The sequence below is a fragment of the Scyliorhinus torazame genome, chromosome 17 (assembly GCF_047496885.1).
Source record: "Scyliorhinus torazame isolate Kashiwa2021f chromosome 17, sScyTor2.1, whole genome shotgun sequence".
In the NCBI taxonomy this organism is placed as follows: domain Eukaryota; kingdom Metazoa; phylum Chordata; class Chondrichthyes; order Carcharhiniformes; family Scyliorhinidae; genus Scyliorhinus; species Scyliorhinus torazame.
In genome coordinates this window covers 136,846,107-136,865,133 of record NC_092723.1, presented here as the reverse complement: position 1 = coordinate 136,865,133, position 19,027 = coordinate 136,846,107, and the positions used below count along the sequence as shown (strand labels likewise).

Here is a 19,027-nt window from a genome sequence, read left to right as displayed (position 1 = left end):
CTCTGCGTTTTCTCCGACTCTTCGTAAATAAATATCCGAAAACTTCCTCTCTCCCACCCCCTTTCTGGAAAATACCCTCTGTATCCCCCGTGGCGGTAGGAGCGGAAAGGTCGACACCTGCCGTTCCAAAAAATCCAGTACCTGCAGATATCTGAATCCATTTCCTGCTGGCAGTTCAAATTTCTTCTCTAAATCCTTCAAACAGGGGAAGATCCCATTTGTAAATAGGTCCCCCATCCTCTCAATCCCTGCTCTCTGCCATCTCCAAAATTCCCCATCCAGCCTTCCTGGTACAAGCCAATGGTTATTGCCGATTGGAGCCCAGACTGATGCTTCCTCCACTGCCCCCAGACTCTCAGGGCCGCCACCACTACTCGTTTAAAAAAGCCCCTTGGGATAAAGATGGGGAAAAACAAACAGAAACCTCAGGAGGGTCATTTTCATGGTCTGTACTCTCCCTGCCAGTGACAGCAGGAGCATGTCCCACCTTTAAAAGACGTCCTTCATCGGTTCTACTAGCCGGGTCAAATTTAGTTTAAGTAACAGCCCCCCAGTCCTGTGCCACCTGGATTCCCAAATAACAAAAGCTCTCTCAATCTTTGAATAGCAGCTCTCCCAATCTCCTCTCCTGCCCCCTTGCCTGGATCGCAAACACCTCACGTTTCCCCATATTCAATTTGTACCCTGAAAACCGGCCAAATTCCCCTAATCCTCAATCTCTCCCATCCCCCCCTAACAGGTCAGAAATATACAGGAGCAGGTCGTCGGCGTACAGTGAGACCCTGTGTTCTAACCCCCTCGGACCAAACCTTTCCAGTCCCTTGAAGCTCTTAGCACCATCGCCAGTGGCTCTATGGCCAAAGTGCACAGCAGTGGAGAGAGGGGGCATCCTTGCCTAGTCCCCCGTGCAATTTAAAATAGTCCGACGTCAACCGATTTGTTCGGACACTCGCCACCGGTGCGTGGTGCAACAACTGGACCCGATCAATAAAGCCTCGCTCAAACCCGAACCGCCCCAACACCTCCCACAAATAGTTCCATTCCACCCTGTCGAAGGCCTGTTCTGCATCCATCGCGACCACTACTTCCACCTCCCTCCCCTCTGGGGGCATCATGATCACGTTTAAGAGCCTTCTAAAGTTGTCCGTTAGCTGTCTGCCCTGAACAAACCCCGCCTGGTCCTCCCCTATCACCTCTGGGACACAATCTTCTATCCTTGAGGCCAAGATTTTAGCCAACAGTTTGGCATCAACATTCAATAGGGAAATTGGCCTGTATGACCCGCATAGCTCAGGGTCCTTGTCCAGCTTCAGGATCAGTGAGATCAAGCCCTGTGATATTGTCGGGGAAAGAGCCCCCCCCCCCCCCCCCCCCGTTCCCTTGACTCATTAAATGTCCTCACCAGCAGTGGGCCCAGCATCTTGGAGAACTTTTTGTAAAATTCCACTGGGTAGTCGTCCGGACCCGGGGCCTTACCTGACTGCATGGCCTCTAGCCCCTCTGCTATTTCTTCAATCCTGATCAGGGCTCCCAGCCCATCTACCAACCCTTCCTCCACTCTCGGAAACTCCAGCCCTCCCAGAAACTGCCTCATCCCTTCCACCCCAGCTAACGTTTCTGACTCATAGCCGGCTGTAAAACTCCTTAAACGCCTCGTTCACCCCTGCTGGGTCCAAGACCATGTTCCCAGTTCTGTCCTTCACTCTACCTATCTCCCTGCCCGCCTCCCTTTTCCTTAGCTGGTGTGCAAGCATTCTGCTTGCCTTCTCTCCATACTGCTATATCGCCCACCTCTACTTCCTCAGCTGCTCCATCGCCTTCCCCGTGGACAACAGGCCAAACTCCATCTGTTGCTTCCGCCGCTCCTTCAATAACCCTGCGTCCGTGGCCTCCGCGTATCTCCTGTCTACCTGGAGTATTTCGCCAACCAATCTATCTACTTCTGCTGTCTCCACCTTCCTCTTGTGGGCCTTTATTGATATTGCTCCCCTCTAACCACTGCCTTCAGCGCTTCCCAAACCATTGCTGCCGTGACTTCCCCTGTGTTGTTTATTTCCAGATAGTTCTGGATGGACTCCCTCACAGGCCCGCACACCCCCTTGTCTGCTAACAGTCCTACGTCCAATCTCCATTGCGGGCCCCCCTCCTTGCTCACCTGTAAATCCACCCAATGTGGGGCATAGTCCGACACAGCAATCGCCGAATACTCGGTATCAACCACCCCCGCCAGTAGAGCCCTGTTCAGGATTAAAACATCAATCTGGGAGTATGCTTTATGTACATGCGAAAAGAAAGAAAACTCCTTCGCTCTTGGCTGACCAAACCTCCATGGGCCGCCCCCACCCATCTACTCCATAAACCCCTTTAGTTCCTTGGCCATTGCTGGCACCCGCCCCGTCTTTGAGCTCGACCGGTCCAACCTTGGATTAATGACCATATTAGAGTGTGTGTCTCTTTCCCCCCCCCCCCCCCCCCCCCCCAATGATCCGGGATCTTCCCTAACACCCGTCTTCTAAACTCCGCATCATCCCAGTTTGGTGCGTAGACGTTCACGGGCACCACCGGTGTCCCCTCCAGCTTCCCGCTGACCATGATATACCTGCCCCCCCATATCCGCAACTATTTTCCCCGCCTCAAATGACACCCGTTTATTAATCAGGACTGCGACACACTATTCTTGGAGTCCAACCCCGAATGAAATATCCGCCTGACCCACCCCTTCCTCAATCTGGTCTGATCTGTTACCCTCAGGTGTGTCTCCTGTAGCATTGCCACGCCTGCCTTCAATCCCCTCAAATGTGTGAACACATGAGTCCTCTTAACTGGCCCATTCAGCTCTCTAACGTTCCACGTGATCAGCCTGACCGGGAGGCATCTCGCACCCTCTTTCTCCTCTCTTTCCCCCCCCCCCCTGCCGATCACCCTTCTTAGGCTAGCCTCCAGTTCACACCCCTGCAGGCCCGCCCTTCGGCACCCTCCGCCCTCGACCTCCCATTTGTCTCCCAACAACAATCCCTCCCCTGTCAACAGAGCAATTTACCCCCCCCCCCCCATTAACAGGAGAACAATTCCAACCCCCTTTAGCAAACTTATCATCTGCTCACCCCCCACTGCGCTTCCGTGAGCTAGCCTGCCCAGCTAGCCTGGTAGCTCTCCCCCCCCCCCCATGGCGCCAAGCATACTACCCACTATTGTTTCCCCCCCCCCCCCCCCCCCCCCCCACCCCCACTCGGACATATATATTAAAAAAACACAGTTCCAACCAAACACAAAGAAAAGAGAAAGAAGATCCATCCACCCTTCCCCCACTAGTACCAGGTTAGCTTTCAAAACTGAGCAACAGCCCAAGAATCAATATTAAAAAAACATTTCACATACAGGTCAAAAGCGAGAATAACTTTAACAAAATCGATACAGCATTACCCGTCCCAAGAGTTCAGTGTCCTCAGTCACCTGCCAGCTCTTTACTTTTAATGAAGTCCATCGCCTTGTCCGGCGACAGAGTTCCTGATCTTCAAAATTGACCCATAAACGAGCTGGATATAGCAGCCTGAATTTCACATCTTCTTGAAAAGGGTCGATTTTACTCTGTTGAATCCCGCGCAGATCCACACCCAGGTCCTGCTAGATGCGCAGCATGCTGTTCTGCCACTTGCAGCTGCGTGACTGCTTGGCCCACCGCAAATCTGTTCCGTATCCAGGATCCGGTGCATTCGCATCACCCATTAGCTTCTCAAGAATATTCGCCACATATGCCCTTTCATCCGTTCCCTCGCAGCCTTCAGGGAGGCCGACGATCCTCAACTTCTGTCGATGGGACCTATTCGCCAGGTCCTCCACCTTCTGCAGCCTTTTCTGCTGATCCCTCATCAACCCCCCCTGTAACTTCAGCTCAGTTAGGTGTTCCCCGTGCTTGACCACCTTGTCCTCAACCTTCTGGATCGCCCGACCTTGGCCTTCCAGCCCCTGCTCCACCTGGTCGATCAATGCCTTGATGGGGTCTAGACCTTCCTCCTTTAGCTTGCCGAAACACTCCTGAATAACCAGCTGTTCCGTTGACCACTGGGCTGCATCTCCGCCATATTTTTCTGTGCTATGGGTTTTACACGTGCCTTCTCTGCTCAATTTTGTTCTTCTTATACAACCACTTCTGGTCCACGTCTCCATATACTGATGTGGGATTCCTGTTCACTATCCCATCCGCTCCCGATTTTTCAAATCAAATTCAAAAAAAGTCAGGGGAAAAGGTCCAAAAGATCCGGCACGAGTGGGAGCTACCAAATGTGCGACCTCCTACTCCATGGCAGCCACCGGAAGTCTCCGGCCCAGATGATTTTAACACTAATTAAAATTTTGATGCAGCTTTTTAATATTGTTAAAATATGTCTCTGTGATTCTCTGGAAATTTTGGTATAACTTAGTAACTGGAGGATCAATGTAAAGTTCAGCATAATTGCTGCTTTTGCTCGTTTGGAACACTCGGGGTGGCTTTATCAAATACAGTACTGTGGAAGAACCTGTAAAATCGCTTTAATTTCTCTGCATGGTAGAGACATTTAAAACCAGCTTCTCCATAACTATAGTCCACCAGGGATTGTCCTGTGGAAAATGTATGTTATACATGTTTTCCAGGCAATCATTTTTGTGGACTTCTGACAAAACCATTGTTTCATTTAGTTCTGTATTGTTCTGAAAACTTGTTTTCATTTATAATTATAGTTTACGAGAATCCTCACTGTTCCTCACAGTACAAATTGCTCTTACCCTGGCTGCACTTTTATTTCACAGATTGAAGTGAAAAGTCTACACAATGTTCTGAAAATTCTACTTGAGTTAGAGTCATGAGCACAGAAACGGGCCCTTCAGCCCATTGTGCTGTGGCGATTTAAGTGCTTGTACAGATGCTTCTTAAATGCTGCAAGAGTACCTGCTTCCACCACCCCCTCAGGCAGTTCATTCTATGTTTCCTCCACCCCTCTGGAGGAAAAATCTTTTCTTTGTTTCCCCTCTAAACCACTTACTCCTCACCTTGAACCTATGCCCTCTGGTCTTAGACGCCTCTGCCATTGGGAAAAGATGATTACGATCTACCCTATCTATGCCACTCATAATTTTGTGTACCTCGATCAGATCCCCCCTCAGCCTCATCTGCTCCAGTGAAAACAAACCCAGCCTATCTAGTCTCTCCTCATAGCTGAAACTTTCCATCCCAGGCAATATCATGGTGAATCTCCGCTGCATCGCCTCCAGTGTAATCACATCCTTCCGATGGTGTGGCAACCAGAACTGCACACAATATTCCATCTGTGGCCTAATGAATGTTTTGCAAAGTTGTACCAAGACCTCCCTGCTCCTATATTCTATGCCCCGGCTAATGAAGGCAAGCATTCTGTATGCCTTCTTCACCACCCAATTTGCCTGTGCTGCCACCTTCAGGGATCCATGGACTTGTACACCAAGGTCCCTTTGTTCCTCAACACTCCCTAGGGAGCTACCATTCATTATGTATATCCTATCCTTGTTAGACCTCCCAAAATGCATCACCTCACTTGTCAAGATTAAATTCCATCTGCCATCGCATTGCCCAATTTAGACCGGCTGATCAATATCAGTCTGTAGCCTTCGACTATCCTCCTCACTATCAACGTGACCACCAATTTTCATGTCATCTACAAACTTACTAATTATACCTTGTACACTCACCACCAAGTCATTAATGTATATAACAAACCGCAAGGGTGATCCCTGTGGCACACCTCTGATCACAGGCTTCCAATCACAAAAGCAACCCTCCACCATCACGCTTTGCTTCCTATTAACAAGCCAATTTAGGATCCAATTTGTGAGCTTGCCTTGGATGCCATTGGCTCTAACCTTCAATGTGAGACCTTGTCAAAGGCCTCAGTGAAGTCCCTATTGTTGCTCGTATTAGCCTTAGTTTTATTAGCTCTAATTCTGTCACCTTTGCTCACGAGTCGCCAGGTATCTTTCTGATACCGCCACGTGGTTCAAGCTGTAGTTATGATTAATAAGACAGCACACAGCTTAGTAAAATTAAAATCAACGGTCATTTATTATGTACAGCAATAAATACTTACACAATAATCCTACTTTCTAGATTACTACCTACCACTACTGGCCAATACTTAACTTTGGGAATGGCTCACCAGGTCAGGGAAACAAATGGCTTATCGAATTGGGTCTGGCCTGCGGGATTCAAAAGGCTGATACAGGTCGATGGCTAGGAGTCTCTATTGGGTAGCGATCGCTGGAGTCAAACTTACGGTTGCTGGTCGATGGTTCTTGCGAAGGTTGCGAGCAGAAGAAGAAGGGAGAGAAGGGCCGATCTGAACTTGGCCCCTATTTTTATAGGGCCCAGGGGCTTCCCGCCTCTCAGAGCGGACCTTGACCCTGAGTCCCAAGTGATTGGACTTGTTCCCAATCACTGGGTTCGATATGCTCCAATAATGGGGCGATTCCTCGATCGGGGGGGGTGGTCGTGCACCTGTCTTTGTTTCGGCCACTGCAGGCGCCGACAGGTCTGGCCCGGCATTCAATTGGTAATATGTTGCAATTGTTCCCGGGGATAGCCGATTAAACTGCAGATATCTGGGTTGATGTGCTGCTAATGGTCGCAGGTATCGATCTGGGCGGACTTCCCCAGAGCCGAATACGCTAATCTGTCTGCAGCTGTCCGTTTGTGCCCTGTTGGCTGCTTTTCCCTTCAGCCTTTTGGGTTAGCCATTTTATATCGGGTTTTGGCCAAATTAATCGGGAATCAGCCATTTTAGGTGGCTACACTATAAACCACATCAACTGTGCTACTTTCATCAATATATTTAGTAACCTTTTCAAAAACCTCAATTGAGTTAGTTAGACAGGGTCTCCCAGCAACAAATCTGTGCTGACTATCCCTGATCAATCCCTGCTTTTCTAATGTTGATTAATCCTGTGCCTCAGAATTTATTCCAATGATTTCCCTACCACTGACGTTAGACTAACTGGCCTGTAATTACCTGGATTATCCCTGCTGCCCTTTTTGCATAAAGGTAGCACATTTGCTATTCTCCAATCCTCTGGCACTTCACCTGTGCCGAGCGACTATTCAAATATCTCCGTCAGGGCTCCAGTAATCTCCTCCCTTGCCTCCCATAGTGGCCTGGGATACATAAAATCATAGAATGTACAGTGCAGAAGGAGGCCGTTCGGCCCATCGAGACTGCATCGCCCTTGGAAAGAGCACCGCACTTAAGCTCATACCTCTACCCCATCACCTTAACCCAGTAACCCCACCTAACCTTTTTGGACACTTGAGGGCAATTTTAGCATGGCCAATCTACCTAACCTGCACATCTTTGGACTGTGGGAGGAAACCGGAATACCCGGAAGAAACCCACGCAGACAGGGAGAACGTGCATCTCATCAGGCCCTGGGGATTTATGCGCCTTTATGCCTGCTAAAACATCTGGTGTGGCTCGCCCCACCGGCAGCGGATTCTCCGTCCAGCCAGCCAATGGGGTTTCCCATTGTGGGCAGTCACACGTCGTCGGGAAATCCCTGGGCTTGGGTGCGCTGCCAGCGCAACGGAGAATCCCGCCAGTGGAGAATCCAGCCCCTGATGCCTCATTCTTATTAATCTTAACGTGCTCTAGAACTTGACCGTCCCAACTGAAATCTCCAGCTACCCTGTCTTTCTCCTTAGTGAATACAGATGAAAGATATTCATTTCCAAACTCACCCACGTCCTCTAGATCCACGCACAGATGACTCCTTTGGTCCCTAATGCACCCACTCTTTCCCTCTTTTTGCTCTTAATATATTTATAAAACACCTTGGGGTTTTCCTTAACCCTATATGCCTATGATATTTCATGGCCCCTCTTTGTCTTCCTAATTTATTTTTTTAAGCACCCCCCCCCCCCCCCCCCACACGCGCACACTCTGTATACTCCTGAAGGACCTTCCCTGTTTTCATTGCTCTATACTTGCCATATGCATTTTTTTCTCTTAATCAAACCCTCAATATCCCTTCACATCCATGATTCCCTGGTCTTGCAACCTTTGCCCTTCACTCTTAGAGGAACACATTGGCCCTGAACTCTCACTCTTTTAATACTACCGCTTCTCAAATGTAGATTTACCTGCATATAGCTGCTCCCAGTCTACGTTTGCCAGATACTGTCTAATGATATTGAAATTGGCCATCCTCCAATTCAGACACTTGATTTCTATTCCCAAAATGCTTGTCCACTGAATTTTGACTACTTGACTGGCTTCATTTCCTAGAATTAAGTCTAGCATTGCCCCATCCCAAGGAGCACTACCCACATACTGGCACAAAAAACTCTCCTGGATGCACTTTAAAAATTCCACTCCGTCTAATCTTTCACACTAAAATAATTCCAGTTAATATTGGTGAAGTTGAAATCCCCTACTAATATAACATTATTCCTCTCGTACCGCTCTGTGATTTGCCTGCATATCTGGTCCTCTGCCTCCTTCTGACTGTTGGAGGCCTGTAGTATAATCCCAGCAAAGTGATTGCCCTTTTCCTTTTTCTAAGCTCGACCCAGAGGGCCTTATTTGAAGAGTCTTCAAAGACATCCTCTCTCATTACTGCAGTGATGGGCTCTTCCTATTAAATAAAGCAATGCCGTGCCGCACCACCCCCACCTCCCCCACTGTTACAATAATGTGGATGGGACAGAGAGTAGCTGACTCTGGAAAGGCCGCAGTTGGGTTTTACCAAATAATCTCAGAGACCTAAAATACAGATGTGGGGCATTATTTGGTTCTGGTTTTCAGAATCACAGTTTGAAAGTGCTGACTTATATGGAAGTTCCATTTATTAAAAAATGTGCCAATATAAATGAAAACTGTGCAGTTATGTATGAGCTGTCTCCAGAATGTTCGCTAAATGTCTTTTTGAAAATAAGGTTGAGAGTAAGGTGTGTTTTCAAGGTGCTCAATGTCTTCAATGCACAGAATAATCTCAAGTAAGTGTATTGAACATTTTCTTTTCCTCCCTGATCCTAAAACTGCAGTCTATTGCTATGGTTCATTTCAACAGGCACAAATGCTGTATATCCTCCACCTTGGTGACCATTCTCATGCATAGACTCTTTTTAACATAGAATTAAATAGTTGTTGATGAAAGGAAAACATTCAAGAACACAAGAAATGAGCAGAAGTGTTCTACTGGATTGGATGAAGAAAGCACTTGAGCAGATCTGATGGGCAGAATGGCCCAGTCTGTGTTGTAATAGTCTGTGATCTGATTTTTATTTGTTCTTGGGGTGTGACCATTGCTGGTAAGGCCAGCACTTATTGCCCATTGCTACTTGCCCTTGAGAAGGTAGTGGTGAGCTGCAGCTTTGCACTGCTGCAATTCATGTGGTGAGAGTGGACCCACAGTGGTATTAGGTAGTGAGTTCTGGGATATTGACCCAGCAATGGTGAAGGAATGGTGACATATTTCTAAGCTAGAATGTTGAGTGACTACTGTGTGTTAAAAATGCAAAGATCAGTAGGGCAATGAAGCATAGAGGATGTCATAGCTGGCAAACACCCAACGGATCAGGAACTTTGACAGAATGTTTTTTTCCCCCATTCCCCAACCCAGGTTAGGGGAATTGAAATTAATCATATTTTCTGCAGAAGCTGACCTGCCAGAGGTGACGGAACACCACATTGGATAGGAATAGAGTCAGGGACCAGATTCTCATTTCCCCCCGCAGAATTCCTTTGCTAAAATCCTGTTTGACAAATAATAAAGGGCTACATAAAACAAATTAATTTTTCTTTTACCATCCTTTTTCTTTCAGAAGATTAAAAAAGTAAAGACTTGCATTTGTGTAGAGTCTTTCATGATCTCAGGCCACCCTAAGGGGCTAGTTTATCACAGTGGGCTAAACAGCTGGCTTGTAATGCAGAACAGGGCAGCACGGTAGCATTGTGGATAGCACAATTACTTCACAGCTCCAGGATCCCAGGTTCGATTCCGGCTTGGGTCACTGTCTGTGCAGAGTCTGCACATCCTCCCCGTGTATGCGTGGGTTTCCTCCGGGTGCTCCGGTTTCCTCCCACAGTCCAAAGATGTGCAGGTTAGGTGGATTGGCCATGATAAATTGCCCTTAGTGTCCAAAATTGCCCTTAGTGTTGGGTGGGGTTACTGGGTTATGGGGATAAGGTGGAGGTGTGGACCTTGGGTAGGGTGCTCTTTCTAAGAGCCGGTGCAGACTCGATGGGCCAAATGGCCTCCTTCTGCACTGTAAATTCTAAGGCCAGCAGTGCGGGTTCAATTCCCGTACCGGCCTGTCGAACAGGTACCGGAATGTAGCGACTAGGGGCTTTTCACAGTAACTTCATTGAAATCTACTTGTGACAATAAGGCGATTATTATTATTATTAAATAGTTGAAGCCCCTGCACTGATCCTTGAGGCACTCCACTAGTCCTCCCTCCATGTCCCAAATGTAGCGTCTATCCTTGCTGGTGTGAACCTACAGTTGTTGCAGGCGGAGACCTCTATAGACATCTCGCCAAATTTGAAATGGTACCAAACTGGATCCATGTCCTTAGTGTGGCCACTACCACGGGCTCCTGGAGTTTGTGTGTAGGGGAGGGAGCGGAGCGCTCGGAGAGATGTTCCCGTGCAGGAGGGCTCCTCCATTCGGACCCAGTCCACCTCTGGTTCCCTTAGCCACCTCCTCGCCCTATTGCATTGCCACCCAGAAGGCCATAACAAACTAGTCGATCCTGGTGAAGAAGGAATTGGGGATGAAGATCGGCAATGGTCTGAATAAGGACAGCACGGTGGCGCAGTGGTTAGCACTGCTGCAACACTGCGCCGATGACCCGGGTTCGATAATTTTCACACTCACCCTATGTCTTCACCCACAACCCAAAAGGATGTGCAGGTTAGGTGGATTGGCCATGCTAAATTGCCTCTTAATTGGAAAAAAAACAATTGGGTACTCTAAATTAATAAATAATTCTTTTTTTTTTTTTAAATGATCTGAATATGAACTGGAACCGAGGCAGCACATTCATTTTGCCAGTCTGTATCCCTCTTGTGAGAGAGGGAGTGAGTCCCATTTTGCAGGTCCCTCTTCACCTCTTCCACCAGGCTGGAGAGGTTCCATTTGTGGAGTCTCGTCCAGGTGTAGGCCACTTGGATCCCCAGGTACCTGAGCTTGGTTTGGGTCACTTTAAACGGTAGTTTTTCCAGCTTTGCTCCTCCCTCTTATTAATAATAATAATAATCGCTTATTGTCACAAGTAGGCTTCAATTAAGTCACTGTGAAAGGCCTCTAGTCGCCACATTCCGGTGCCTGTTCGGGGAGGCCGGTATGGGAAACCCCTCTGGGGGTTCACTGGAAAGATTTTGCTCATTCCCAGGTTGAGTTTGTAATCTGAGAAGACACCAAATTCCCTGAGGAGTCCTCTTATCTTTCCCATGCTGGCTAGGGGGCTCGACACGTAGAGGAGCAGACATCCACATAGAGTGAGACTCCATGTTCTCTGTCCCTCTTCGAATGCCCGTCCACCAATCCGTCGATCAAAGGGCGATGGCCAGTGGTTTAATTGTCAGTGCGAGGAGTTAGGATAGTGGGCATCCCTGCCTCGCTCATGTGTGCAGTCAAAACTGTTCGGAGCTGGTGGCGGTCATACAGGAGTGCTGTACAGGTGCTTCAACCACACTATGAACCCTGTTCCAAACCCAAACCATTCAAGTATCTCCATGAGATACCTCCAGTCTACTCAATCAAAGGCTTTCTTAGTGTCCAGGGAGACTTCAAGTGGCTTCTCCCCGGATGGAGTCATTATTACATTCAGCGGGTGTCTGATGTTCGCTTTTAGCTGTCTGCCCTTGACAAACCAGGTCTGATCTTCAGCGATCACTTCTGGCAGGCAGCTCTCCAGGCATCTCATCAGTGCTTTCTTGAGGACTTTTGCATCAGTGTTTAAGAGAGAGATAGTCTGTGTGCTCCACACGCTGTCGGGTGTTTGTCCTTTTTGATGAGTGAGATCGAGGTCTGGGCCAGCGTGGGTGGCAGGTCCCCTTCCACAGCAAGTCGTTGAATATCTCCTGCAAGTGTGCAGCCAACTCTGCTACAAATCTTTTATTAAAAACCAGTCCCGATGGTTTCCCTGACTGCATGGAATGAATGCATTTCACGATTTCACCCAGCTTTAGCGGTGCTTCCAATCCTTGTTTCCTGGTCCTCCCCCACCACTGGTATGTCCAGTCTGTCGAGAAACCAGTACATCACCGAGTCCCCCTCTGGGGGTTCGGAGGTGTATAGCCTTCGGTATAAGTTTGCAAAGGCCTCGTTAACCTTGTTTGGGTCTGCTACCGTTTCTGTCCCAAACTTGCGCTATCTATTTCGCGGTTTCTCAACAGGTGTGCCAGTGTGCGGCTTGCCTTGCCTCCGTGTTCGTAGAAGGCCACCGTGCCTGGCGAATGATGGACTGCCTTCTTGTGGAGAGAAGATCAAATTCCATCTGCAGCTTTTTTCTCTCTGCCAGCAGTTCACGGTTTGGGCCATGGAGTACCGCCCATCCACCTCCAGAATGGAGTCGCTCAGCCACTGCTTGGCTGCCATTTCTTTCCTGTCCCGAAGGGCAGTATAATCTATGATTTTGCCCCTAATCACCGCATTTAGTGCTTCCCAGAACGTGGAAGGTGAGGTCTCCATCTTGGTTGCAGGTAAAGTACCGTTGATGGCTTGGAATATCTTGGGAAAGAGCATTTGACTAGCCACTCTGTCCATTCCACTCATAATTTTGTAGACCGCTATCAGGTCGCCTCTCAACCTCTGTAGTTCCGGTGAGAACAGACAGAGTTTATCTAATCTCCTTTTTGTTTCCCCCAACCTAAATGGCATCCTGCACCATGGGGATTGGTCAGTTTTCTCATCCACACAGGTAGCAAGTACCGTCTTGCTGTTGGTCAAAGTAAAGGGCTGAGGCTCCTCCATTACTTCATGCTGGTTTTCATACCTGTTCGATTCACAGCCACATTCTCCTGTCCCTGACCATTGATCAACTGGAAAGTTCTACTTAATATAGAGAATATGACTATGACTGCCTCGGGGCCAGGTAGCGCTTTCCCTTCTTTCTGATGCCCCACAATATCTGAAACTCAGCCCTGGCCAGCAGCTCTGAACTGAAGTTGCTGAAGCTGCAGACACTTATCGCAGATATGGTTGTTTGAGACTAGAAGCATTCATTAGATTCTCACATTTTGCAGTCACTCACATTTTGCAGTCACTAAGCATTATCATCCCTGCCATGTCTGTCTGCCTTTATTTAATTAGTGTTACCAATTAAGTAAGTAAGGTAATACCAAGTTGCAATCTCTAAGCTTGGAAACAGAAGAAGAGCACTTGTTGAAGAAAATAATAAATAATAGCACCTTCATGTTCTCCGCCGAATTACCAATTTGGCACTTGGCTCACAAAGCACTCTGTTCTTTGTCACTCTGTGGTGTATTACGATCCTAGACCAGACCCCAACAGTGGCTAGGATACTGAACCTATAGCCCAACATTTTGGTTTACCTTGTAAGACTGTACGGCAAGAATGTTTCACTCCCAGAGGGTTTGCATGAAGAAATAGGGATTCGGCATTTTTAAAGCAAAATTTTATTATGAATGCAACTCTTTAACTTCACACCCAAAATGAACAGCTTACAATTCCCCATTAAACACTACTCAATTCTTCGTTAAACAACAAAAAAATAACAGGCAGCTCTCAATCCATCTTAAAATCAGCATGGCATAAAGTAATACTTGGTTTACAGAACAGATTAGGACTTCTGTTAAAACCCCTACAAACTCTGGCTGGATGACTTCAAAAAGCTGTTTCAACTGGCTTGTTTCAACTTCTTCCTTGTCTTCAGACAAGACTGCTCTGCTTTAAATATTACTCTTTAACTATTCTAATGAGAGAGAATTGTGGACCCAGTGTCAGACAGATCAGCCTTTGATTCCTCTCCAAAGTTTTCTCAACTGTCCCTTTGAATCCCTTAGCTCCACCCAGCAATTACATTATCTCCCAAGCTTAAAACAAATTAACTTTCCAGGCTGAAAGCACATTAATTCCACAGGAACTTTCCCCAGTCAAACCACCATGCATTAGCCCAGACAGAAAAACACATTCCTCTGGTCAATTTCATCTTCTGGCTACTAAAACCTCCTAGGCCCTGCAAAACATGATTCTTTTCTTTAAAAACATGACCACTAGGTCAAAGTCAAACAGACGATAACCCCAGGCGTTTAATCGTTACATTGCCCCAATATGTAGAATTCCATGTTCCTAAAATCCTCCATTCTTCGCAGTTAGCAAAACCTGTCAACTTTTATAGAGAGCTTACGATTTGCACACAAGTTACAACTGCAAAGTTAGTTTCTGGCCACAGTAATTAACACTTATTCAGGCAGCCACTTTCAGTTGATTGACATAATTGCTCTGCCAAGACTTACCTCTGTTAACGTGGTAAGTCTGTCTTACCAGAGAGATCCCAATTAACCAAATTTGTGACTTTGCATTTGGTTCATGAAATCTGTTCTCGGTCACTTTGCACTTCCCCACTAACTTCAGCAGGCAGGCTGCTAGAATGCCTGGATACATGGAAGATAAAATATAACGCATGAGAATTGTGAAGTAGTACATTTTGCTGGGAAGAATGAGAGTAGTCAATATAAAATAAAGCATGCAATTCTAAAGAAGATGCAAGAACAGAGTAAATGTGCAGAAATCCTTGATGGCAGTAGGGCAGGTTGAGAATGTCGCTATAAAGGCTTTATGAATTGAGGCAAAGGGTACAAAAGCAAGAAAGTTATGATCAACCTCTATCAAATGCTGGTTCAGCTTAAACTTCTGTAATGTACTGCTGGACTTCACCGCATTTTAGAAAGGATGCAAAAGCTTTAGCGAGGATGTAGGAAGTAGTTCAAGAGGTAAGGACTTCAGTTACTTGGATAAAATGACACAGATGGGGTTTTTCTCAAATTTGAAAGATTTGATGTTTTCAAAATCATGAGATGCCTCAATAGAATGTTCCCATTGTCAGAAGGGCTGAGAATCCGAGGATACCATCTTAAAAGTGATTGTGAAATGGTGAGAGGAGGAAAACATTTTTGTGCAGGGAGTTATGACTACCTAGAACTCACTGCCTAAGAGTGAGATGGCAGCAGATAGCATCATGGCTTTCAAAAGGGAAGTGGATAAACATTTGAAGAAAAAATACTTGCTGGGCTACCAGAAAAGCTTTAGGGGAGTGAGAGTAGCTGAGTTGCATCTGCAGAAAGCCAGCAAGGAACAAATTACCTCCTTATGTGTTGTAACCATTCTATTTTTAAGAATTGCAGAAGAGGAAATTAAGTGATTAAAATGTGTTGTCTGTTTTTTGTTTCTGGTTTAGATTGAGAAGCGCATGGATGCAATAAGAATCATTTCCCACAATACCCACAAAAGACTGGCTGCATGTTTGCAGGTTCAACAGGGCACAGAAGTGGAGAAACGACATGTAAGTAATAATGTCACACTGAACAACAGGAGTATGGCAGAAGTATGGTATTTTGCCGCAATTATAATGAACAGAATTTAGAAATTGTTGATGAACATGGGGGGCTGTATTTCAATCTTCTATTTAAATATCTTTAATTCCTCAGTAAACAGGAACCCAATGCAGTTATACAGTGAGTTATCCTTAATTCACTGATTACTGGCCAAAGATCATGGCCGGAACATTCTTGCCATTCAAGGTGGCGGGATCTTCTTGTCCTGCCAACGGTGCACCCCCACCACGGATTTCATGGCGTGAGGGGTGCAGTCAACGGGACATTGGCAAGACCAGAAGATCCCGCCGCCAGCCAATGATGGGCCGCCCTTTGCAGTGGATTGCGTGGAAAATCCCACCCAATGTATTTACTCATTCTAATGTTGAACGGTAGGAAATGTAACCTATCCTAGGATTGGATGCCAGATGAGTAGTCTAAAAACAGACAGTGGAGGGGTTGAGAGAGGTGATGAGGTAGAGTTGTGTATGATCAACATGCTTGTGCAATCTGATAGTATACCATTGGCTGATGTTGCTCAGGGAAGCATGAGATTGGGAGGAACTAAATAATAGATCTTTGAGGGACTCCATAGTAATTATACAAAGGTGAAAAGCTGAGCTATTGCAAGAGATCTCACACAGCTAAGTAATAGATTAGAAGGCCAATTTCACACAGTTGGGCAATGGAGGAGAGGTGTTGAAGATGGATGGTGCAATCAACTGTGTCCAGTGCTGCACACATGTCAAAAACGATGAGGAAGGATATTGCAGCATGGTCACAGGCACAGGGGATATCATTTGTGCCTTTTTAAGAGCATTTCAGTGCTATGCTCATGGCAGAGACTAAATTGAAGAGTTTCATTGGAGCTGCGTGAAAGAGGGAAAGGACAGGGGGGGACATTGACAGTCAGGGACCTATACACTGATGGTACGGTCACAACACTGGACGAACTGGCGCAGAGATTCCAACTAGTGAAAGGCAACAAACTCCAATACCTGCAGCTTAAAAACATCCTACGGAAGGAGACGAGGACATCGCAACCACCACGACAGAAACTATTCGAAGAGCTACTGGAGGCAGACATCCTAGGCAGAGGGAACTGTAGTGACATGTACGAACGACTGCTAGAGAGGGCCGACGCCGAACTGGACACGACAAGGAGGAAATGGGAGGAAAACATGGGGTTCGAAACAGGGTGGGATTCTGGAGCGAAGCACTGCACAGGGTAAATTCTACCTACACATGCACGAGGCTCAACCTAACGAAGCTAAAAGTGGTACGTAGAGCCCACTTGACTAGAATCCGAATGAACAGGTTCTTCCCTGAGGTGGCGGATAGTTGTGACGGTGCCAAGGAGGCCTGGCCAACCATGCCCACGTGTTCTGGTCTTGCCCCAGACTTGCTGGGTACTGGACAGCCTTCTTCGAGGCCATGTCCAAAGTGGTGGGCATGAGGGTGGAGCCATGCCCGAAAGTGGTGGTTTTCAGTTGATCAGGCCAGCCAGATTTCTTCATGGGGAGGAGGGCAGACACCCTTGCCTCCCTGATTGCCCGCTGTAGAATCCTGTTCGGCTGGTGGTCAGCACCACCTCAAGCTGATGACTGGCTGACCGACCTATCGGAAGTTCTCCAAATGGAGAAAATCAAATTCGCCGTCCGTGGGTCTGAAGAGGGCTTCCACAAAACATGGGAGCCATTCACCTGACTGTTCCGGGACCTGTTTGTGGCCAACAGATAAATAAATCCGTAGCCATGGAAAAATAGCCAGGACAAGACAGAAAGAGGAAAGTGAGGGAGGACCTGGGAGTGCAAGGTGAAGTAGCAAAACCCAGTAAGAAAGAATGGGGGGCAGTAGTGAAGAAGGGGGGAGAACAAAAAAGGGGAGCCAGAAGGGGAAAGAGATAAGAGAATAAAAACGGGGGAAGAGCACAGGGGAAGACAACAGTGGCAGCAACCACAGCACGGCGAGAGACCACAAAGAAAGCGGGAAGGGGAAATGAGCAATGGTAGATGCCGAGGCAACTGCACAAAAGAATGTAAAAAGCATTAGGAGGCACCACTCGAATGCCCCTCCACCCTAGTTAGATGATCTGTAAAAAGGAGAGAATAGGAGAAAAGGGAGGAAAATCTCCTCCCATCTGGTTATATTTCCTAGAGCCTATGTGTTTTGCTTGATATACCTGTATCCATAACTTGTACAAAACCCCATAAAAAAACATTTAGTAAAAAAAACAAAGCAATTGATCTCAAATGTTCTTCCTCAATGATTTGAATTTTTTGTTGACAGAAAAAGTTGCAGTTGATGGCTCTCTCCCAAAGCATGCAGGAAGGAATTACCTCCTTGGGAGATGACTCTCTCATTGTGTAAGTAACTTAACCACATTGCTGAAACATCACACCTTAAAATAAAGAGAAAAGTCTATAAATTCTGGAAGTCTGAAACGAGTTGCTGTAAAAACATACATGATCTAACGAGAAAAGACAGGTGGATATTTCGGGCTCTTGATGAAGGACACATTCATGCACTGTCCGTCCCCTGCAAAGAAATCAGGATGTCATTTTTTTTCTTTATAAATGCTGTTTGATCTACAATGTATTCCAGTTTCATTTTGATTTTATTTGAAGTCTCTTTCCTGTGACGCATGCATACAAGTATACAAATTAGGAGTATGCCATTTGGCCCCTAGAGTCTGTACTGCTATTTGATAAGGTTATGACAGATCTGATTGTGACCTCAATTCTACTTTCCTGTCTATCCCCGATAGCTCTTGACTCCTTAGAATCTATCTAATTCTGCTTTAAAAACATTCAGTGATCCTGCCTCCACTGCTTTCTGGAGAAGAGAATTCCACAGATTAATGACCCTCAAGAGAAAAGATTTCTACTAATCTCCATCTTAAATAGGAGACTCCTTATTTTTAAACTATGCCCTCTTTTTCTGGTGTCTGCCAATAGGGGAACATCCTTTCAGTATCCACCCTGTCAAGTCTCTTCAATCTTATGTTTCAATGGGCAGCATGGTGGCACAGTGGTTAGCACTGGTGCCTCACAGCACTGATCCAGGTTCGATCCAGGCACCGGGTCACTGTCAGAGTGGAGTTTGCACATTCTCCCAGTGTCTGCGTGGGGTCTCACCCCCACAACCCAAAATGATGTGCCGGGTAGGTGAATTGGCCACACTAAATTGTTCCTTAATTGGAAAAAAAAAATTGGGTACTCTAAATTTATATATTTTTTTAAATCTTATTTTTCAATAAGATCATCTCACATTCTTCTAAACTCAATGGATAAAGGCCCAATTTTTCCTCATAAGATAGCCCTGGTGTTAAAGCACTGAGTGCATGTTGTACTGCTAAGTGCCGTTTTTGCTATAAATGCTGTGATCTGGTGTAGCCTGCAGATTAAATTAATATTTTACTCCAGTTTATTTACACAAGGTGCTGACCTGTTCTTGGAATTTTT

The 19,027-nt window shown here is 46.5% G+C and overlaps 1 protein-coding gene across 2 annotated transcripts in view; it reads left to right on the top strand.

The window, feature by feature from the left end:
• Nucleotides 1–17,952, top strand: part of LOC140394177 (rho GTPase-activating protein 44-like) — an 86,675-nt gene extending 68,723 nt beyond the window's left edge. For both annotated transcript variants that reach the window (XM_072481128.1, XM_072481129.1), the window contains exons 3-4: nucleotides 15,428–15,532; nucleotides 17,853–17,952. In XM_072481128.1, coding sequence (XP_072337229.1) covers nucleotides 15,428–15,532; nucleotides 17,853–17,933 — 186 coding nt within the window. In that variant the 3' untranslated portion in view covers nucleotides 17,934–17,952. The remainder of the gene's footprint in view (nucleotides 1–15,427; nucleotides 15,533–17,852) is intronic.
• Nucleotides 17,953–19,027: the final 1,075 nt, after the last annotated feature.